Genomic DNA, 20,674 nt, shown 5'->3' with positions numbered 1-20,674 from the left:
GCGGAATCAGTAGCTAATTTTCCATCCCCTTGGTTAACACCATACACAGAAAATATAGATAGTAATATTCTATCTATTCCTCAGCTGAATCAGTGGTTCTATACATCGATATATCCATATCACATTTATTTATAGAAATATTAACATTTTCTTCTCTGTGCACCTCCATGTTCTAGTTATTACCCTAAACCCCGAACGGAACTTGTGGGTGAGTAGTGAGGTGTAGGTGTCGCACCAAATACGTCTGACATTCCTAGGGATATCACCGCGTGGGCTCATCATCATTGGCAAATCAAATAATTTACCTAGCCGCTTGTAATTCAATATATACACTTGAAATTTATACAGCGGTAAGATTTCAAATTAATTACAAGTCATTTGAACAAACTTACACTGGTAAACGCTTCTCGAGTGCAAACAACTATTCTAGACAGCTCTCTTGACATTTGCATACCAAACAGAAAGAGATGGCGATTAATAATTAGAAAGAGAGAGGCCGAAAGGCAGCTTGTTTCCTTATTTGACCAAAAGCCAGCTATCGATTTATTAATGAAACATTGTTTGTTTTTTTATCTGCGATGGCTATAGATAGATTTCGAGATCGAGATCGAACCCACACACGAAAGCTATTCAAAAATTCAGTCATCAATGTCATAAATTAAGACGAATAAGTGCATCTGTTGTTGTTGTTGTTGGTATTGCTAACATTCTGTTTTGGCCATTTGATACACTCCACAGCCAGCTGGTCGAGAGTTCGAGTTCGCCGCCTGCGTTGAAGTCTTTCGTTTGGCAAGAACCGAGGATTGCTGATGTCATGGGCAGGGCAGTAAAGAAAAAAAAACACCTTTATTCCACCTGATTTTTTTCAAGTAATTCTCGTTATTGTCTTTTGCTGTTCCCCAACTGGCATTGACTTTATTGTAACACATACCTTGGCGTATTATAATAAATCAAATGCCACACACAAAAATTCAAAAAATAAGACAAAAAAAATAATAATAATAATCTTTTCAAATTCGAACGATGACGTGAGAATGTCTGGGTTTTCGGTGGCTCTCTAGCTATTGTATTTGGGCTTTCTTTCGAGGCGTTATTTTTTCATGCCTGGGCGCCCTGACTAAACATTTCGTATTGGTCATGGCATTTTGGCCAAATATAAATGCCCGGCACACATATCCGCACCTACTACCCAACTAACAACTAACGAGCAATGAAAAATGGCAAATTGCTGGGGAAATTATCTGATGCTCATAATGAAAACGTTTGTCAGAACAATTCGACACAGATCTCGGCGATTTTGCACACACCGTCGCCTTGGGGGTCGCGGCAATTTATTATTTAAATTTAGCAATTGAGCGGCTTAGGAAGTTTACGTGGCAGCCGCAAGGTTAGCCAAAGATTTGTGGCTCTCCAAATGGCGCCAGAGGTGTACTAAATGGTACTTGAAAGCAGTAAATCGCGTATAACGTTAGCGGGATAAAAATAACTATTTGATGTATAAAAAAAATACTCCTTTAAATATGTTTATAAGCTAAAAGCCTTTTACAGCAACTTAACTTCTTGACAGAGTCGTCAATCAAATATTATCGAATCAATATTGGGAAAATATCGAAAATATCGACCATTTTCAAATTTAGTTTGAAATACTAAGTTTCGTTCATTAAAGCAAAATAAATATTTTAATTAGTTGAAAAATATTCAATGTTTGAGTGAATATTCGTAAATGAAGTTGTAATAATTAATATTTATTGCCAAACGATCATCGTTTAGGCTTATTTTTACTTGAAACTAACTAGAGCGTGCTAAAACCTGTAATAATTAAGCTAAAAGCGCCATAAATATGCACTAATATGTACGGAGATCATTGGAACCACGTGTAAAGCACTAGAAAATACTATAAAGCTCAACAGGTTTTATGTCTCAAGTAAAGGTAAAGTCTCTGATTGATTGTATTGTTTTTGCTGTTGTTGAGGGTGGTTCATAGATCAAATCGATTCGCTTGCACAATTTATAACTTAATTACAAGCTAAGCAGCGTTACAAACTGCCAGCGGCTGCTGTTTAGAAAATTGCTCCGGCGCTTATTATTATTTTGTTCGCCTTTAACAATAGGTATATATTTTTCTCGACGCTGACCCACAAAAACACCGATCATTAATTGAATATACAAAACAGCTTCGCTTTTCGCACACGAATGGAAATAGGAATTATGTCATAATTGCAAGATGTCGATTGCGATTTGGATTGAGATTTGGATAACTTAAAATTAAATGAGACCGAGAACGCTGTAAGGCAAATCATTTGGTATGCAAAACAAGAAATATCCTTTTAAGTCGAACGTATTGAATTAGCATATTTTGTTGCGAGCCAGTTCGAATGACATCAGACATGAGACACCCGCGACAGCACCGACAATATACATAAATCCTTGGCGGCGGCAGGCAGACAAGAAATAATGAATAAGACAGAAAACAGTAAACAGTAAATGACGCGCGATTGAGTTTCACATTGTCAAGTGATTTACAATTCGTTCGCCTCAATTGAATGAACGCCATTTGGCAGCCTCAGAGTTGCGTGTTGATGTTGATGTTGCTGCTGCTGTTGCCAGTTGCTGTTGCCTCATGGTCGCTCAACTGGCAGCATCATTGAGCATTTATGCGCGCCATCGATCAAGTCGAAGCCAAGCCGCAGCTACATCGAAAAAATCCAACAACGACGACTTGAAAAATGTATCTGCGTTCGTCGCCAGTTACGAAATATCCAAGTTTTGTATTGCAGCCAGTTGACACACATACTGCGGAAATGTATCTCACCGATGAGTCAGTGTCGAAAAACATTTGATTGGGGTTTTCTAGTATTAATATTCGTTTCACAAAGTCATCTCGTGTTATTTATATTATTTTATGACTCGTAAAATAAGTGAAAATTCATAATTGGTTGTTTTTAATTTCTAAAAATTCATACAGATGTGTCATAATTGTTTAGATGAAGTTGTTTATTAAAAACATCTTGAATTTTTGTATTAAAAAAAGTTGTTTACCAAAAACATCTTAAATTTTTGTATATGATTAGACATATCATATCATCTATTTTTTTTTAAATACGTATTTTTATAACCACTTTACAAAATCATCTTATTTTATGGAATGAGCAAATCAGTAGCATAATTTTATTTTGATAAATCTTTTATCGTTTGCATCATTGATATTTTCTCCTTTTTATGAGGGAATATTATGCAATAGATCCCCAATTGATATTTGAAATATTTTTATGAGGAAATATATTGATTCACGATCATAAAAAAACCTCGTAAAAAACGCACTTGTTTTCAATTTCTTGTTGTGCTTTGTTTCAAACTGCATCTCAACGCATTGCTTCTTCTTGCCATGCTGCCATTTGTTGTGTAGGTGGCCAAAACCACTCCAACTTCCCCCTGTAACCTCCCCTCATCCAACTTCAAAAGCCAACTCACGGCCTTGCTGCTGACGAACTGTAGCAACAGCAGCAGCATCGTTATGTGTGTCAGTCGGCGGCGGCGGCAAAGAGAAGGCAATCGGGTTGCCTTAAAAGGCTGGGCCGCGTTCGCCAAAAAAAAACACACAGATATTTTTTAGGTGGATCGCGCGCGTAGATCGTAGCGTGTCAAGACTGTAGCTATCTGGTTGATGTGTGGGCTGCTGCCAAGTCGGCTCAATGAATCTATCCAAACGATCCAAACGCCCAAATGAAAACAAACTCTAGACCGGGGGGTCACCTTCAGTTCGGTTCGTGGGCGTTTTAGCTGTCTCGCTGACTTTGAATCGCTGCCCACCGTAGCAGCGCGCCCACAGTTTTGCTCCAATTGCTCAATCAATGAAAATATATAGGTATATAGATTCGACAACTCACCTGGAAGTGCAATATAATGGTCCAGATCAGGCCCAGGGTCAACTTTGGATTGCCGTCCACAATATCCTCGGCGCGTATGTTGACCAGTTTGATCTTCTTGTAGCGCAAAAAGTCTAGAGCCATTTGTGCATTCTGCAGCATATGGAAACGCATTTTACCCTTCTCGCGTGGCTAAAAATAAAAGGTGAAAAAGTACAAGTCAATAAACGTTGGCGAGAGCGTGACAGAAATGCCAAGAAATCAATTGAATAACGCTGCTTACCAGGTGTTCGCCAGATAGCACCTCCAGGAGTGAAAGTAAATTGTGACCATCGCGCAGATCTTCGAACAAGTCCACCACACGACGATTGGCCTGCAGGTGGGGGAGGCGGTTGCCAAATAGTAGTTGTAAAAGGTGAATTCAAATAAATTAGAGAGTAACCCAAAGAAAAAGACATGCAAACAAAACAACTCAAAATTGCTGGGATCAAAATCGCAAGGAAAACATTTTGGATAAGCAGCAGCAAATAAAAATCCAAGAAAACAACATCAACGATAAGTTTATAATCCCTTGCAGGTATAAATAAAATTTAAATAAATAATAGTACTTTCTGCAAGGGGGAATAGCAAATCAAAAAGACAACATCAAGAAATATTTTCGTTTAGCTTTAGACTTACAGACTGAGAACAACAGGGTATGCCATTTGTGGTTACACAAACATGTAGCATAGTATAGGTCTGAAAATCGCAGGAAAATCAGTTTAAATCTTTGTAAAAAAATGAATATACGTTTAAAATGATTACTGGTTAATACCTTAGCATACTTCCAATGCTGCATGTGGGGGGAAAAGGGAATAAATTTGGCATTTTTAAGGGAAATCAGTAGGTTTCACAAAGATCTGAGTTTTATGTTTGTAGGACGCCTTTTAAGGTCGATCATTAACTCACCTTTTTCAGATGTTTGTTAACCCATTTTGTGAAAGTCTTCTTCTGAATGGCATCGCGTTCGTCTAAATGGGGAAATTAGTAAGAAAGAGATCACATATTAGTATTTCTTGATAAACTTGATTTTGGTTAGTAGTCAAAAATCATGCAATGCTTGGGAAGTTTGTGCCGAAAGAAGAACCATCTTGAATGGCGTCATCGTTGATTGAGAAATGAATAGTTTATGTAAAATACTCAAAATTTTAACGCCCACAATCAAAGTTATTAATTTACGGCAAAGATTATTTCAGTATTTTTTGTTTGTGCTTTTTTTAACAACTCAAGTGCGGGCGTTGAATAATCTGTTAGGGCTTTAATTAACTTGTTTGAACAAATGTTCCAACTGTTGCTAATTAATGGTTTATTAGAGTTTGAACTGTGCGTGTGTGATTTCCCTATTTACCTTACCCCTCTTTTTCACCCTATCTATATTTCCGTTCAGGGCCTCTGCAAACTTTGGTCAATGTTTTTCTTTGGCCTGATATATACGAAAATCGATAAGAAACGGGTGGGCGGGAGTTGGGTAGCTTCAGCTTTGATTTGTTGGTCTGACAAATGACGTGTGTGTGTGCTGGTGGGAATAACCCATCTACAGATAAGCTAATGGTCATGTAGCCCCAACTTTCGGCACAAAAATTAAGCATTTCCAAGTTGTTAAACATTTTGTGTGGCAATTAGTAAAGTTTTCTGCACGCTGATAACTCCATGCAGGGGCAGAGCTCGACAATATTTCAAGTTAACTACCCTTTTTCATTACAATCTAATCGGCAAGTCTGCAGATTCATAAAAAAGCCAAACAGAAATTCAACGTCAATTGTAGAGGTATCAAATTGGCTGATAAACCCGATAAATTCAAGTGCCAAACGTATAAAGCCATAAACGTAGTAGAACAGAAAATAACCAAGTCATATAACGAGCAACTCAAAGCAGAAGCTAAAAAGCAAAACAAAAGCGATAAAAGATAAAGTATAAAGAGTCAGAGAGAACAAGTGAGTATAGTTGAACGATCCCAACCAGTTTAACTCTCTTCTCTCCACATTACTCATTCTCCTAAACTCTGTAAAGTATCAAGAACGAAGGTTAAATGCCCTTGGAAAAGGGATTACTATTATACCATTATAAGTACATTTACTTAATCTCTTTAGGCGACCAAAAGTCTAACGAGTCAGAAATTAGCCCACATAGTCACATATGGTCAACAAAGGAACCGTGTTTATTGGTAAACAATTTGTAGAAGAGTCAAGGCAAAGCTAATTGCGAAATACGTGATGGATCGTCTTAAAGGTGTTCTGTTTAAAGTCTAATTACTGGAACGCTAAAATATTTTGGGCTTACAAAATTCTTGTTTCAATCAAAGTGATATCAAGGATTTTATTTTTTGTAGAAGGTTTTAAGTACCAAGATATTTCTGTTTTTTTAATGTCAATATCAATTAGTCAGAAGGTATGACTAAGATAAAAAACAATGTTTTATGATAACTTTAAACAACTGTTATTTAGAATTTAGGTAGTGATTCATAGGATGCGGTTTTAAATTTTGTAGAATTGCATGACAAGCTTGATATAGAAGTTAGACAAGTATTTTGGGGTGACGTTATTCCTTTAAGTTTTGATAGAACCTGAATAACCATAAAATACCCTATCGATAATTTTCCTTCTCTCAAGTTACAGGTAAGTTCTGTCAGAGAGAGTGAGAAATGGAGAAGCGAAATGATCATAAACTTGTTTCAATCGCTGATGACTCATCCGTTTGCAATTTTCCATTCAAGCGGAGATTCCACCTCTTGAAAACTCTCCCATTCATCGAGTGGCGCCGATCTTTCCGCAGAAATCTTTCTGCACGATTGCATGCAACACAAGCCGATTCGTAATCGGGCTTATTTTTATCTTCCCCTAAGCCAAGAACAACACACAAAGAGTTCATAAATATTCACACAAATAATGATTGTGCAAAGGTGTACGACTTGGCCGGCACAAATACCGAAACAGGGTAGCACTATCTGAATGTGTGTCTGTATGCGGCATTTTGAAGAGCGCGTGATGATGTCACGTTCTAAGTTGAATTTGTTTTCGACGATTAAACGTTCGTTAAGTTGTTGTAGAAGAGTTCGAAGAAGCTTATTTGATATTCGTTAATGTTTATTTTTGCATTTAGTCATTGTCATTGATTAGCACACTTAACCTTAGAAGGACGTTTGATGTTGGCAAATATAAAAGCAGTTACTTGAAAGTATTTCAAAGTTCACTCAACAAATAATCTAATAAAGTTATATTAAAAAATAAAAAACTAAATAATTAAATGAGTTGGTAATATTCCAATTGAGACGTTTTGTTGATATTATTTATGAAGGACGTTTGCTTGATCGTTTTTTGACCGTTCGCAATCAGCGATAAGAAATTCACTCATTTGTCAGATATAAACGAAGAAAATGCACTTCAAATGGAATGTAAAATATTTCTTGCTTTTATCTGCAAATCAACAAAATTCCCAGCTAACGGCGCCAGCAAATTAGTGTCAGGCAATCGAAAACGTATAACCATCAGCATAAAAAGCTAATATAAATGTTTACAAAAGTCAATAAGCATAAAACCGTTTTTTTTGTCGACTGGACAAATGAGTTCACTTTGAAATTCGTGGAATTCTGAAGCCAGTCGAAAGTTTGTTAATTTGCCAGCACAGTTTTTCGGTGTCGGAATGCTCGAAATCAGGTTTACCCAGAACAGAGGGGTTATATCAACTGCATCGATCCCTAAACTAACGCCCCTCTATGGGTTATCTTCCTCTTATTAAATTCAAGGTCGAGCTGGCACCCTTTTATTTGATCGCCATATATGATGTGCCAAGAAAGGTGCGACTAATGGTGTCCGAATGTATTTGTATTTGCCCAAGAAGTGTCAACATTTTATATTTAGTGATTGTCGGAATTTGTAATATATTTATAACACCCGATAAGGCCTTGAAAAGTCCGCAGAAGATATAAAATGCATTGCAAAAAAGTGAGGTAATTTATTCGTTATAGCTTAAATTTGTTTGTTCTTCGAGATCTATTTCACATTCCATGGGGTTTTGCATAAATTCCGCCCGAAAAGCTTTAAACCAGTTGGGGAACACTAAGCTCAAGTATTTGCCTAAAACTTCTGTGGACTGTGAGCTAGCATTTAAAGAGGGTCCTAACCTTGACCCTTTATAATTTGCTCTCAAGCTTGGCTTCCGTCATATGTAGTCGTTTGGGAAACATGTTTTCTGGTTAGTTAAGCTTAGAAAAATATATGAAACCGCGACGGATTCATAATTGAAATTCATACAAACAAGATACAAACGAAGCGAACTTGAAATGCAAATGATTTCCGCTGGGGCAATTAATAAATCTTTGTTGTTTTTAAGAGGGGGAAACATCAACAAGAACTGGAACGCAACACATGCCACAAAGGAATCGAAGAAATCCTATTTCCCACTTACGCATTATGTCCCAATCTTCTATAAAATGATCCCAAATGGACATGCTACCTTTAAACTGGGTGAGGGCATCCTCGTAGCCACCCTGCGGCTGTGCCTGGGTGGATGAGTGCTTGGCCTTTTTGGGGGCAGCCGGACTATTGGTGGTCTCGTAGAGCGGCGAGGATGCGCTGCCCGTCGCCGAGTGGCGATGGTGGTGGTGGTGCTGCTGCTGCTGGTGGTGATGACTGTTGTTGCTGTTGCTGTACAGCTCCCGATCTCGCTGCTCCCGCTGGACCTGCTGGTACTCCAGGGTCCCATTGTTGCCAGATAATCCCGCACCACCCGGGGAAACGGAGATTCTTGCCGGCGACTGACTGCTACTGGTGGTGGCATGATGGTAGCTCTGATGGTGGTGCGTCGTCTGACGAGAGCTGCTCCGCTTCATCGAGTTGCTGTTGCCCGGCTGCTGCTCATTGGGATCGAAGCCCAGGCGGTCTTTATAGTAGGAATGCGATGTCATCTTGCGGGTGGCACATTAAGAGAGACTCAGATACACTTGAAACACTTTTGGGGACTCGTCGTCAGTCGTCAACTTTCCCTGCAATTTTGTTCGGTTTTTGTCGATTTTTAGCACGTTTCGAAGTTTATGTTTGTTTTGCGATGGCACTTTGTGATTTTTATTTTTATTGCTCTCGGTTGGCTGGACCTGAAGTTGGAGTTGGCAAATTTAAATACGAAAGACTGTTTATTTGTACACCTAAATTAGCTGCGATGATTCAGCTGCAGACGCTGCGATCCGCGTACTTGAACGTGAAATCATCAGAAAACAGCAATTGCAAATGAGTTGCAATTAGCGAGATACCAAAAAGGAATGTACTAAGCGCTAAACTAAATTTAAGTAAAAGTTCTCGTTGAGGAAGTCGGCAATCTGCACGTTAAAAAAATATTTGAAAGATATAGCATCTTGTCACAATAAATGTTGTTACTTTTCAAGATCGATTTTAATTCGAATTTGGATATTTTTTAAATGTTTTCCTTTCCTATAATATTTTAATAACATTTCTAACAATTTCTATAATATTTTACTAACATTTCTAAGCACGCTCACAGTATATTTGGTGTTGTTTAATAACCACTGCTCACATCGAGATTCTATTTTATTTTGAATTTTGTGAATGAATAACATCCTAAACGCCCACCATTTAAGTCTTTTTTTTCTGTGTATTATAGAAGCGTTCTTATGTATTTGGTGTATTTGACTTTATGTTTTTGCTCGTTGCCGGCATTTTGTTCCAATTGGCCGTTGGCCAAAAGAAAACGTGCTGGGCGAAATGTATCTACCAGATACGATACACTAGCTTACATGGTGCATTTGTCGCCAGGGGCGAACGAACTGGCGACGCCATCCATCAGATACAGCAAAAGATACGGATACTGAGATACAATGGGAGAAGGGCGCGATCGCGATTGCCATCGCTCTCTTCGACCCGGCAGCCAAATTAAAATTTATAAAGATAAATTGAAACTGAAATCAGACGCAGCTGCACACATAAAGCTCAAGTAAAAGCGAGCACTTAAATCATTTCATTCCGTGTCCACTTTTTTCTTCTTTCATTTTTGCAATCTTCACAATGACAAAACTGCGATCCAATTTTTTTGTGTACTTTCATTTGCAAAATAAAAAATGAATCTCTACTTTTGCCTCGATTTTAGTGTTATTTTTTTTTTCTTTTGGTGGGTGATTCCATTCAATTCATGAGGTCAGCTTGGAGCTGTATTTCTGCTTCGGACCCGTAAGCGCAATAAGTATAAATAAATAAATGCCTAGACACGCAACCAGCTGCGGGCCCAGGAGACGGGTTGTCGCTGATTAGATACGAATACAATTATATATACCCGTAGTCATATGTAGATATGGACGGACAAATTTCTTTCGCTCTCCCAACTCATTTTTCATTCAAAGTTTGTGTAGTCTATTTACTTTTGCAGTGGGGTACTTTGATTTTAATCAGAAGTTTGTGTTGAACAATCGCGATCCCATTTGAAAGATAAAGGGAGAGAGTTACAAAAGAAATCTATTACGACTAAAGAATTTTAAAAATTATCTTTTAGATATTCTAGAAATGATTTTAACTAATATGCAATCCTTCATAGGTGAGCTATATAATTTAATACTTGAATAAACATACATAGTTTTAATTTGATTAACTTTTATCATTTATTAACTGCTAAACCTTTCTGCAAAGTTTCCAAGGGTATAAAAACTTCGGTTTGCCAACTTTTTCAAATTTGTTTGCATTGTCTGCTTTAAATTTTTAATTTATTTATGCAAACGCTGGGCGTAACGAAGCTAAATGACAAACAAACATTTTTCCTTGCCGTCTTTGTGAACTTTTACTTGAATTTTGGTTTAGGTTTTAGTTTTGGTTAATTTGATTTTTAGTGCAAATTTTTTGTGATTTTTTTCCAGCGTCAACAGTTTTTATTTCGTCTTTTTTGCCATTTGCATCTTTCACTTGCTGCAAGTGGCTTTCAATAATTTTCACTCATACTTTTGTTGCTTGTTATTGTTATGGTTTTTTGTTATTGTTATTTGCTGGCTGCTTGTTCCGTGTGCATTTTTCCATTCACATGCAAAATTTCACACAATAAATTCATGGAAAATATTTCCCCACTGCCACTGTCTGAACTTGGCTTTTCGCCTCTCTCTTTTTTCCGCTTCTCCGTCTCCGCCTCCTCTTCCTCCCCCCAATTTGTGGCACAGTTATGCGAGTTGTGCATTTTCTCTCATTTTTCTAAGCCAGGTTTAAACGGGAGAGCCGGAATTAAGTATGCCTGGCATGTCAAGAAAACCGTGTGTTCAGAACTAACAGGTAGGAGAAAAGAGAGAACGAATAGAAATGGAAGAGGGAGAACGGCGGGTACAGAGAGAAAAACAACTAAACTCAAACCAATGTTTCAGATCTATTAAAAAGAATGAAAAAAAAAACAATTAATTCATCACTTGCTAATTACAAATTATGAAATCCATATTTCGTTTAAAACTGCACCTTTTAGCACTTTATTTGTAGGAAAACTAAGTAAATTTTTAAATTTTAAAGGTCTATAACGTCTAAAAAATAAGATATTGTTTTTTTCGGATGTACAGAGCGGTGCATGCGTTTGGCATGACTAATTTGTCTTTATAAAGAAAAAAACCAAAATGATATATAGACTACAGTGCGACTTTGTGGATTTTAGTGCGTGTGTGCAGCGATCAAAAATCCGAGACCAGATCGCCCCTAAAGAGCAATTCAAGCTCACCAAAATCTAAAGAAAAAATCTGACAAAAACTGGTTATTGAATGAAAAGCCAGCCGACGACAAACAACAACAAAAATGGCAAAAACAACAACGCACAACTAAAAAGAAGTTGGGAGAAGTTGAAAATTTCTCGTTTGCGACAGGCAAATATTTAAGAAATGCAACACAGCTGCTGGGTTTTTGGGAACTCGCAAGTTCTAGGTTCTTGGACTCCGTTTATGATTTTCTTTATCGGTTCGGTTTATTTAGGACGATAACACAACGGCGGTCATTCATTCAGTCACTCTGAATTTAGTCATTTATTTATTTTTATAGTGTTTCGGGTTCTTTGGTGCTGCTTCAGCACAATTTTCGCACTAAAGATAAACGCGGTTTTCGTATGCGAATTTTGAGTGTTGATTTGTACCGAATTTATATTATAATTTTGCACTTTTTCTAGGTTTCTTCTCACTTTTTTAAGGGCCAAGTGGCGTTCGTTAACTACGCGTGAGTGTGTGCGTTAACAAATTGTTGTTGCCACACCACACACACACATTTAAACATATATGGACGCAACGCACGCACACACACAGTCACTGGTAAGAGAACGTAGTTCTAGCAGAGAAACGCCCAACCGCTCGGTATCGCGGTTCAAATTTGACTGAGCGCCGTGGGGCTAAGCGAATTACTTGGGTGCTGAGATAGAGATACAAATGCAAGAGTCGAGATACAAGAGCGAAGAGAGCCCCTAGAGAGAGGGAGAGAGCATGAGAGCGGGGGCGAGCGACGGCAGGTGAGTGTGAGTGAGCGGAGCAGGTGTATCGTGATGGTGCCGTATTAAGCAGTGCTCTTCCTCCAGATCAAGTGAGCAAGATCAGTTGCTCAATTTGTTGTGAGTGAACAAACTCACTTACTCTGCTCACTCAGCTGTTCATTTGATCAGTTATTCACTCGCTCTTCAGTTGTTACCTTTGGTCAGCTGCTTGGAATGGTCACACAAGGTCCACCTTAATTTATGAAAAAGATTTGTAAAACCTAATGGTCTTTAAAAAAATACAACATTTTCGGCTGTACAGGTAATACATGGTATAATATATGAATTCTTAAAATACTGGCATGATGTAGACTCTTTTTTTCTAGGTCGCCAAAACTTTTTGAAAGAAATATTCAGATAGTTTGGGTACTTACATAAGTAAGTTACTATTGCATTTCACTCACTCATGAGCAACTCAAAGCCAACTGCGTGGCCGGTTTTGTGTGGGAAGAGAAGAGCGAAAGAGCACCATATCACCGCTCTTTGAGCGCCATTAGAGGCTCAAGACGCAGAAATTACCAAAAATGTCACTCTAATGCGAGTCAGTGCACTTACAAAAAAAAAGATCAGATAAAGAATACATTTCTATCCAAAATCAATAATTGTAATCTCTAAATTACGCACAACTAATTGAATCATTATATTTACATAGAATATTTCAATAACTTGGACTTTTTCATTGGAGACAATTTTTTTCAGTGCACGCGAAATAAAAAGAAATTCCTCATATTTGGTCAGAGCGTTGGCTATGTTTCTGCGGGCCAGAGGAAGCCGCTTAAACATGTGGGCTCGCCGAAAAGCGAGAATAAAAAGTATGAAAAGAAAATAAAATAAACCGCTAATGGTCATGGCCGTTAATAAACAGAAAGCCCTAATTTGGCTTTCGTCTTTTTTGTGGTTTATTAACCAAGCCGCAAAGAAACAGTCATAGAAATAGAGGGAGACCGCAGATCGACACGCACTTGTAAACAAATTTGGGAACTGCAGTTGAAAGAACTTTGTTGTTTGACATAAACACAAACAAGCTGCGGCCAAAATTAAAACATAATGTGTAAAAATAGAAGAAGAATCCATAAAAATGTAAGATGCAATCGGATTAGAGAGCAGAGAGTCGAGTGTTTCTCGATTTGTTTTGCTCAAGAGCAAAGACTAAGAGAGAGTTCCCCGATCAGCTGAGATGAGCATTAGCTTTTGGGGTGACATTAGCTTTTTGAAAAACGCGTTATGAAAATGGAAAGTCGAATTGCATACTGCCACAAAAAGTAAAAACGTAAATTGATCTGAAAAGCAGCTATCGAAAACAGCTGTTTCGCTTTCAACGGAAATGCTATGCAGACCAATCTCAGGCGAAGGGGTGTGAGTGAGTGGGAATCACTTGTATTCCATCACCACCGTGACTCAGGTCGAAAATGTGACTAAGCCTCTGTCCATAAATGAGTATCGAATTTTTGGCGTAGGCTTAATGCGACCGAGTTTGACTTTTTTCGGTTCTTTAGCCAAAAAAAATAAGAAAATACACATAAAGCAAAGGAAAAAGTCACACTTTCGAAAAAAATATATTTATGAAAATCTTAGTTATTGTTGGTTTTTAGGCATAAAAGCATATTTTTTTACTTCAAGAAAAGTCCTATGATTATTTAAAAAAATGTAGTAGTAGTTTTTTTTAGTAGTAGGTTATTACTTTTTATTACCATATTAACACAAAAAAATAAACAACATTTAAAATAATTAATAACAAATTTCTGTAGTAATGAAAAAAATATTTTTTTTTAGATTTTATTATGTTTTTACTTCACAAATTATAGAGCTTGTTCTGCAATTGAAAGATGTAGGTACTCCAAATTTTGTTATGCATAGCACACTTCATAGTTAAAGAAAATAAAGACTTGTACATTGGTATCTTTTCAAGCTATCCCATTTTTCCCAGTGTGGGTATTGTCTGTGGGCCCGCCACCGTTCATTTGCATGTCTCTCAGTCGGAGTCTCAGTCTCGATCTGCGTCTGGGTCTCAGTCTCAGTCGAGTGATTCCCGCATCTAGATAATCCAATCCATCCACTCCAACACTTGGCAGTCATCTAGTTTCCCTCTTGGCCAACCAGCCCACTTCCCCAAGTGGACAACACCCCCAGACAATCGATATATGCGCGGTATATCCAAAGTACATATTAAAGGCAACTGTTTTTTCATGCACTTGCTGTTGTGGTTTTAATTAGTAATTGGCAATCGCACATCGTTGAGCAGATTTTGAATTACCAGGGCTATTGGCTATTCGAGGGTGTAAGAAGGTGGAGGTTTTAAGAGGGGGCGCCATTTAATTGCCAACTGATTGTTATGGCATTTTGAATTGCCTTCTGGCACGCCATTGAGTTTGGAACATATAAATGGGTTAAAAAACGAAACGAGGCGAGGAGCTGCCAATTTTATTGGCAATCAAGCAAGGATTTTTATGGAAAGTTGAAGACTTGGGTTTTGATTTAGCACAGGTATTGTTTGCATAAAAATTAATGATTTAGTAACGATCGAGTAGACTACTCACCCACTTAGTCACTGAGCTGTTGGGCAGCAGCTGCCGCCCATAGCTATTGCTATTACTAAACCGCTGCCCACGCTTACGCCCAAAGTCTTCGGAATTCCGCCTGTCACAACCAACATCCGTCTCAAGGCAACCAGCACAGCACAACCCCAACAACTTTACGAAAGAAAAACTCAACTAAAAACTCAGACTCAGACGCCGCTGCAGACAATTTCCCGTTCGGTCGCGGAATGCCGGCAATTGAAATTGCAATCGAAGAGAAACGACAATTTTTTCGCACAGCGTCATGTGCTCAACACACTTTGTCACATGAATTAAGATAAATGTATTTAAATTATTGATTTTCTGTACATACATACAGATATGCAAGAATTTTAACCAATTTCGAGTAGGCGTTTTAATAGTGTACGTGGTTAAAAGTTCTTAATATTAAGATTAAGATAGATATAGATAATTGGAAAAATATAATGATCGAATAAAGTTATCTTTATTTTATATTGCTAAGCCAAGATTATATAAAAAATGTTCCCATTTTTATTGGTATTACGCATTTTAAACCATTGCAAATTTGTTTGTTTCTCAACTAAGCGTTCAGTCACTATTTATTAATAAGTTTAATTACTCCCATATTTATTACTCAAGCTTAAAGTAAACAAATCTTGAAAAAAAAACAAAAAGCTCTTTAATAAAAGGAATATAAATTAAACAAATAAGTTATAAACATTTAAAATAAAACCGTCTGTGGCTGCTGTCACTAAAGACATTATCCGTCCTTAAGGGGTTATATACCTTTTTTTTAAAAAAAAAAAACGAAATTTTTTTTTTGCTGAATCCTAAAGTATATCCCCTAGAGAACATCTCCCCAAATTTTCATACAGATCCGAATAATAGTTCGATAGGAAAACAGCGTTTTGACGCGCTCGACTTCAATAGTTGCAACGTCAACGTAAAACTTTGAATGCGTTTATCTCAAAGTCGTGTTTTTCCAAAAGTGCCTTCGCTGTGACCACGATTGCGCAAGAACTATTTGATCGATCTTCTTCAATTTTTTTTTAAATTATTCGTAATGATTGTGCCGAGTTCGTGAACGATTCAGTTTTTATGCGCCAATTTTAATTTCGCAGATCAGAATATTTTAATACAATTTTTAGAACTTGAAAAATCAACTTTTTGGAAAAATAGTTACTGTATGCAGAAAAAGGGAAATATTCTTAAAAGTAATCGTTCACGAACTGAAAATAATACTATACTAACTAAAAATTTTTGGTTTTTTGATATCAGTTGACCTGCTGGACTTCCATCGTGGTCACCGCAAGACGCTATAAAAAAAAAAGGGTTCGGAAAGAATTGCCATAACTTCGTAAATTATTCATACTTTTTCAAGAACAAAGGCTTGTTGTTTCGATAAGAACATGTACTATCAATAAATAATAACTTCACTGTCATAAAATAATTGCTACACACCAAAAAAAAATTCAAAGTTCCCTAAATTTTTTCGCTCAAAAAAGGTATATAACCCCTTAAGTATTTGCAACTGTTGAAATAACCAGACTGATATGTGTGTCAATGTGGCATTTGGCTTATTGTGAAGTCACACTGTAAACAAGTCAGAGCTGGAATGTCGGCTAAGTGGACTCCCCCACTTGCTAAAACTCCAAACCGCTAAAAAGTTACATTTTTCCCTTATTTGGCTTGACTTATTTTTGACTGACTGATTCCCCTTTTTTTGCTGCTGGCTTTGTAAACAAAGGTGGCAGAAACGGGAAAAAACAATGGAATATGGAATTTGTGTAAGTTCACTTCACTTCAAGGGTGCCCTGCCCCGTGGACCCTCCTCCTTCATGGAATGGGTGACCCACTGAAGGCAGGCAGTCCCCAGAAGTAAATGTAGTTACCCATCCCAAAATACAAAAAAAAACAGGTTTACCACACCAAGTAGTGGGCGTCTCTTACACTTGAAACAAAAATAGATCCTAAAATGCACAATAACTAAAATTAATATACAAACAGATTTAAAATGATTGGATTACACACTTAAAACCAAAACTGTCTTCACATAATTCGTTTTCTTTTTATTTAAATCAGCGGTCGGCACACTCATACAATTACATTTTGTTTTATTTTGTGTGAGTAAACCCTGTAGTTCTCAAGGGGGCCGGTGGCACTTTCGGGGTAGAAAAGGGATCGACCACCCAGTGGTCCCTTAAGGGTCAATAGGTGGCGTGTGTATTTTTTACAAGAGCAAAAGAGTTATCGGAGAGGGAACACTTCTATGTGAACACTTCTATATGAGTTAAAAAAATTGTAAAATGAAATTTTTGACAACTATATAATGATTTTAATAACGAATACAACTTTATTTTGTTTATATAAAAAACAAATTTAAAAAAAGTTAAAATAATAAAATAAAAACTTAATAATGAGATAAAATAAAATAATAAATGATAGAATTTTATTTCTTTTTATATTATTTATATTTAATAATGAGCAATTTAGCTGCAGCAATATTTTTAACAATAGCGGTGGTTCAGTAGCAAAACGTTTTCTTTCCTTCCATAACAAGCGGATTTTATTGGTGCTTAGATATATAAAATAAATATATAAGTACCTAATTTTATATACATAGAACTAAACAAAAATAATATTAGCGAATGTTTTTATTGCCATCGATTATACGATATCGGTAGTCGCAATATTAATCGTAACGGATTGCCATAACTACCCAACCCCGCTACCATCACTAACCCAACGTTTGCGCCAAATTTTGTAAACATTGTATTTAATTTGTCTTATTGTACATTTAAAGTGTTATATTTTGTTGTGATCTGAAGTGTCGTCAACAGGTGAGTAACACCATGAGTTGTGCAAGTGAAATACCTAATAATGTGTGATATTTAGCCATGAACAGCAACAGGCACATTCGTCGATTTGTTAAAGAGGAGAAGGAGAAATAGTGGTGCAAAGGACTCCTACGTAAGTCTTTTTTCTTTGATATAAATATTTTAGTGAAATTTTCTTCCTTTTTAGATTAAAGCCATGAGATCGTTGTTGCTGCCAGAAGGGGGTTTAAAAAACTTGCGGAGGGTTCTCACAGATGAGTTTGTTGTGGGATTTAATGTTAGGGGCCTGTCTGGAAAAAAAAGCCGTAAACTCCTTTACACATTTCTATGGTGCACTTCACGGTAGGTTATTTTTATAACTGTATTTTTTATAATACACTTAGTTTCTTGATTCAATTTCAATCTATTTACTTAGAATGCCATCTGTCTTTAATCCTATTTCTTTCTGTCTTTTTCTGCTTTTCACTTTTAAAACATGGTTTGATGTAAAGAGGCTTGTATAACAAAATCTAAAAATATATATTTAAACCCATGCAGAGGGAATTATAATTTAGTCCAGAAGTTTGTTACGCAGTAAAGGAGACCTTTTCAAACCTATAAAGTAAATCCATTTAACCATGTCCGTCTGTCTGTCGGTTCAAGTTTCAAAAGCGAGAAATAAGTCTACATTGAACTGTTGGTTATTCTTATTTTATATTTATGCTTTTCTAGTCACAATTTTATTCCTGAAAGCTGCAAGGGTATTAAAACTTTGGCTTGCCGAAGTTAGTTTCTGTTCTCATTTTATTTTAAAACACTAAAATCTTATTTTTTTTTAGATATTGTTTCAGAATCTGGTAATGCAGAAATATTGATTCCCAAGGCAATTCAATTGCAAAAGAAACGATTTTTTAAAAATAAATTCAAATCAAATAAGAACAACAATGAGGAACTCAACAAAAACGTGTCAGCAGAGGAATTTGTTCAATAAATATAAATTAAATAAATAGAAAAATTGTCTACTTATAATACAATAAATTAATTTAACAAAAAGTATTTTTTCTTGGGAAGTTTCATAGCATCCAGCTTTTTTGGTATTGAAAACACCAACCCCATTTCATACCCCTTTTGGCCACAAAAGGGACCGATAGGTGGTCCCATTTAATACCCCTTTTCGCCACAAAAGGGACCGATAGGTGGTCCGATAGGTGGCCCCTTTTGTGGCGAAAAGGGGTATAATATGGGACCACCTATCGGTCCCTTTTGTGGCGAAAGGTAATGCAGAACTTCGCCATATGACCACCGCCTAGGACATGCCGTGGTAAAAGTGGATAGAAATTTACATTGCGGGTGGTATGAACGGGAGTTAGTCCTAAGCCCCCGGTGTATGGCGATTTCGCTAGTTCGGGACCAGTCCCGGCGAACTACAATTAATTGTACGGGGCGGCTTAACAGTGTGTGTGCGCAGACCGCTGTTCTACAGTATACGTGGAGGCAGCGCTCGAGCAGAACAATTTCCTATGCTCACTTAATAGGACGCTGCCGACCGCTGATTTAAATGAATAAATTTGTTTCATATTTAAAAAAAAAATTGTGTTTTCTTATGGTGTAATCTAGAAAACCGCCAAGTTTTAAAACATATTTTTTCCAAATAAAGGCGTTTTGTTTTTTAAGTGTACTTGGCTTGTTTACTTTTATTTGCGTGTAATGTCATTTAAATGATTGCTCGATTGCTGACAAAGGCCAACTTGTTTCGCAGCAGTGACGTCATGGTCACTCCACCCACACTGAAATCGGCAAAAACATCGCTGTGATATATATAACAGGTCATAAATATCCATAAAGTGATATTGGCTGGAGCTGAGATCATTGCAATTTCAGTGAAAGCCACAAAAGCAGGAACGCCTTGAATGAAACTCCCACAGAGCGAAAAAGTAATGCCACTTGATCTAGCGAAATAAAAGCATTGCACAACAACATCTGCTGCGGGGGGAGTATACCTATATATATATTTATGTATATATCTTCCCCTCGATCAAGTATCTTGACCTCGAATAGCCCGACGAGTGTCTCATTTCGTGGCTGTTGATCGTCACTGGCAATTAGTAGCGTAATTAAATATTTGTATACAAATAATTTGTACGAGTGTGCCTGCGTACATTTTTATATAGATTTTATTTATATTCAAGTGCTTTTGGCGGCCCTTCGCTTTGATCCAAAGTTTTTGTTTCTCATTTGGAGTTGACAAATTGACACACAAAATTGCTTATCTTAATGAGTCAGAAGAGTTTCTCGGATGTATTCGGGGATGTCGGGAGGACGAGGGACCCGAAGTGGGGGACAATTGTCTGGGAAAGGTGCCATATGGCGTTTTTTAGCCTTCGGGGGAGTTAGATACCGAGATATTTACTGCTGGTGCGTGTGAATATGATTCACGAATATCACCTGCCAGCCGGGAAATTAAGATGTTTGTTGGCTTCAAATGCTACAGTTTTGTTCTTAGATGTCAGTAAAATTTTTATACATTTGTTTTACAACAAAGAGAAAAAAACGGAACAATACCAGATTGATATTGTCTCCTCAATTTGTACATATCAATTTTTCCATATAAATGTAATACGAATTCATACCAATGTGATACGAAATCATAACAATTACCCATGTTGATATGAATCCGTAACATATTAATATGAATACTTCAAAGATTGATATGTTTTTCATATCAAATGGGGCATCGAAAAGTCTTCGAAAAAATAGTATGGCTGTAAAGTTGTATTTTTGTTGTATTTCTGGTATACAATGGTATTATAACGCTTTATATGCTGTGGTCACACTTACAAGTTGAGCATGCTTAAACGAGATAATTTTACATTCAAGTTTAGCTAATATACTCGCGTGTAACTTGTCGCGATGGCCCAATAGGTAACGCATCCGACTC

The 20,674-nt window shown here is 37.0% G+C and overlaps 1 protein-coding gene and 1 long non-coding RNA gene across 39 annotated transcripts in view; one reads left to right on the top strand and one right to left on the bottom strand.

Moving 5' to 3' along the window:
- The window catches only part of shot (dystonin-like protein short stop), an 84,802-nt gene that overhangs the window by 50,168 nt on the left and 13,960 nt on the right, over window positions 1-20,674 (bottom strand). For 16 of the 36 annotated variants that reach the window (XR_011417842.1, XM_070212735.1, XM_070212729.1 and 13 more), the window contains exons 1-7: window positions 12,042-12,220; window positions 8,310-8,994; window positions 4,815-4,876; window positions 4,681-4,698; window positions 4,545-4,604; window positions 4,150-4,239; window positions 3,888-4,058 (exon numbers count right to left, since the gene is read on the bottom strand). Coding sequence is in view for 35 of the 36 variants with exons in the window: in XM_070212735.1 (XP_070068836.1) it covers window positions 3,888-4,058; window positions 4,150-4,239; window positions 4,545-4,604; window positions 4,681-4,698; window positions 4,815-4,876; window positions 8,310-8,808 (900 nt within the window). In the remaining variant the exon portion in view is untranslated. Of the gene's footprint in view, window positions 1-3,887; window positions 4,059-4,149; window positions 4,240-4,544; window positions 4,605-4,680; window positions 4,699-4,814; window positions 4,877-8,309; window positions 8,995-12,041; window positions 12,221-20,674 lie in introns of those variants that run through there. The other 20 variants (XM_070212744.1, XM_070212752.1, XM_070212755.1 and 17 more) reach the window with 10 other exon arrangements.
- LOC138912456 (uncharacterized) lies at window positions 17,259-18,717 on the top strand. Of its 3 annotated transcripts, none has more exons than XR_011418000.1 (4): window positions 17,259-17,760; window positions 17,816-17,890; window positions 17,945-18,521; window positions 18,576-18,717. It is a non-coding gene; the product is annotated as an uncharacterized lncRNA (long non-coding RNA). The 3 variants fall into 3 exon arrangements; XR_011417999.1 differs by having other exon boundaries at window positions 17,312-17,760; window positions 17,945-18,099; window positions 18,576-18,715; XR_011418001.1 differs by lacking the exon at window positions 17,945-18,521 and having other exon boundaries at window positions 17,425-17,760; window positions 18,576-18,594.

Source organism: Drosophila takahashii, chromosome 2R (assembly GCF_030179915.1).
Source record: "Drosophila takahashii strain IR98-3 E-12201 chromosome 2R, DtakHiC1v2, whole genome shotgun sequence".
NCBI lineage: Eukaryota > Metazoa > Arthropoda > Insecta > Diptera > Drosophilidae > Drosophila > Drosophila takahashii.
The sequence above is the reverse complement of the archived record's forward strand: the minus strand, read 5'-3'. Positions and strand labels throughout refer to the sequence as shown.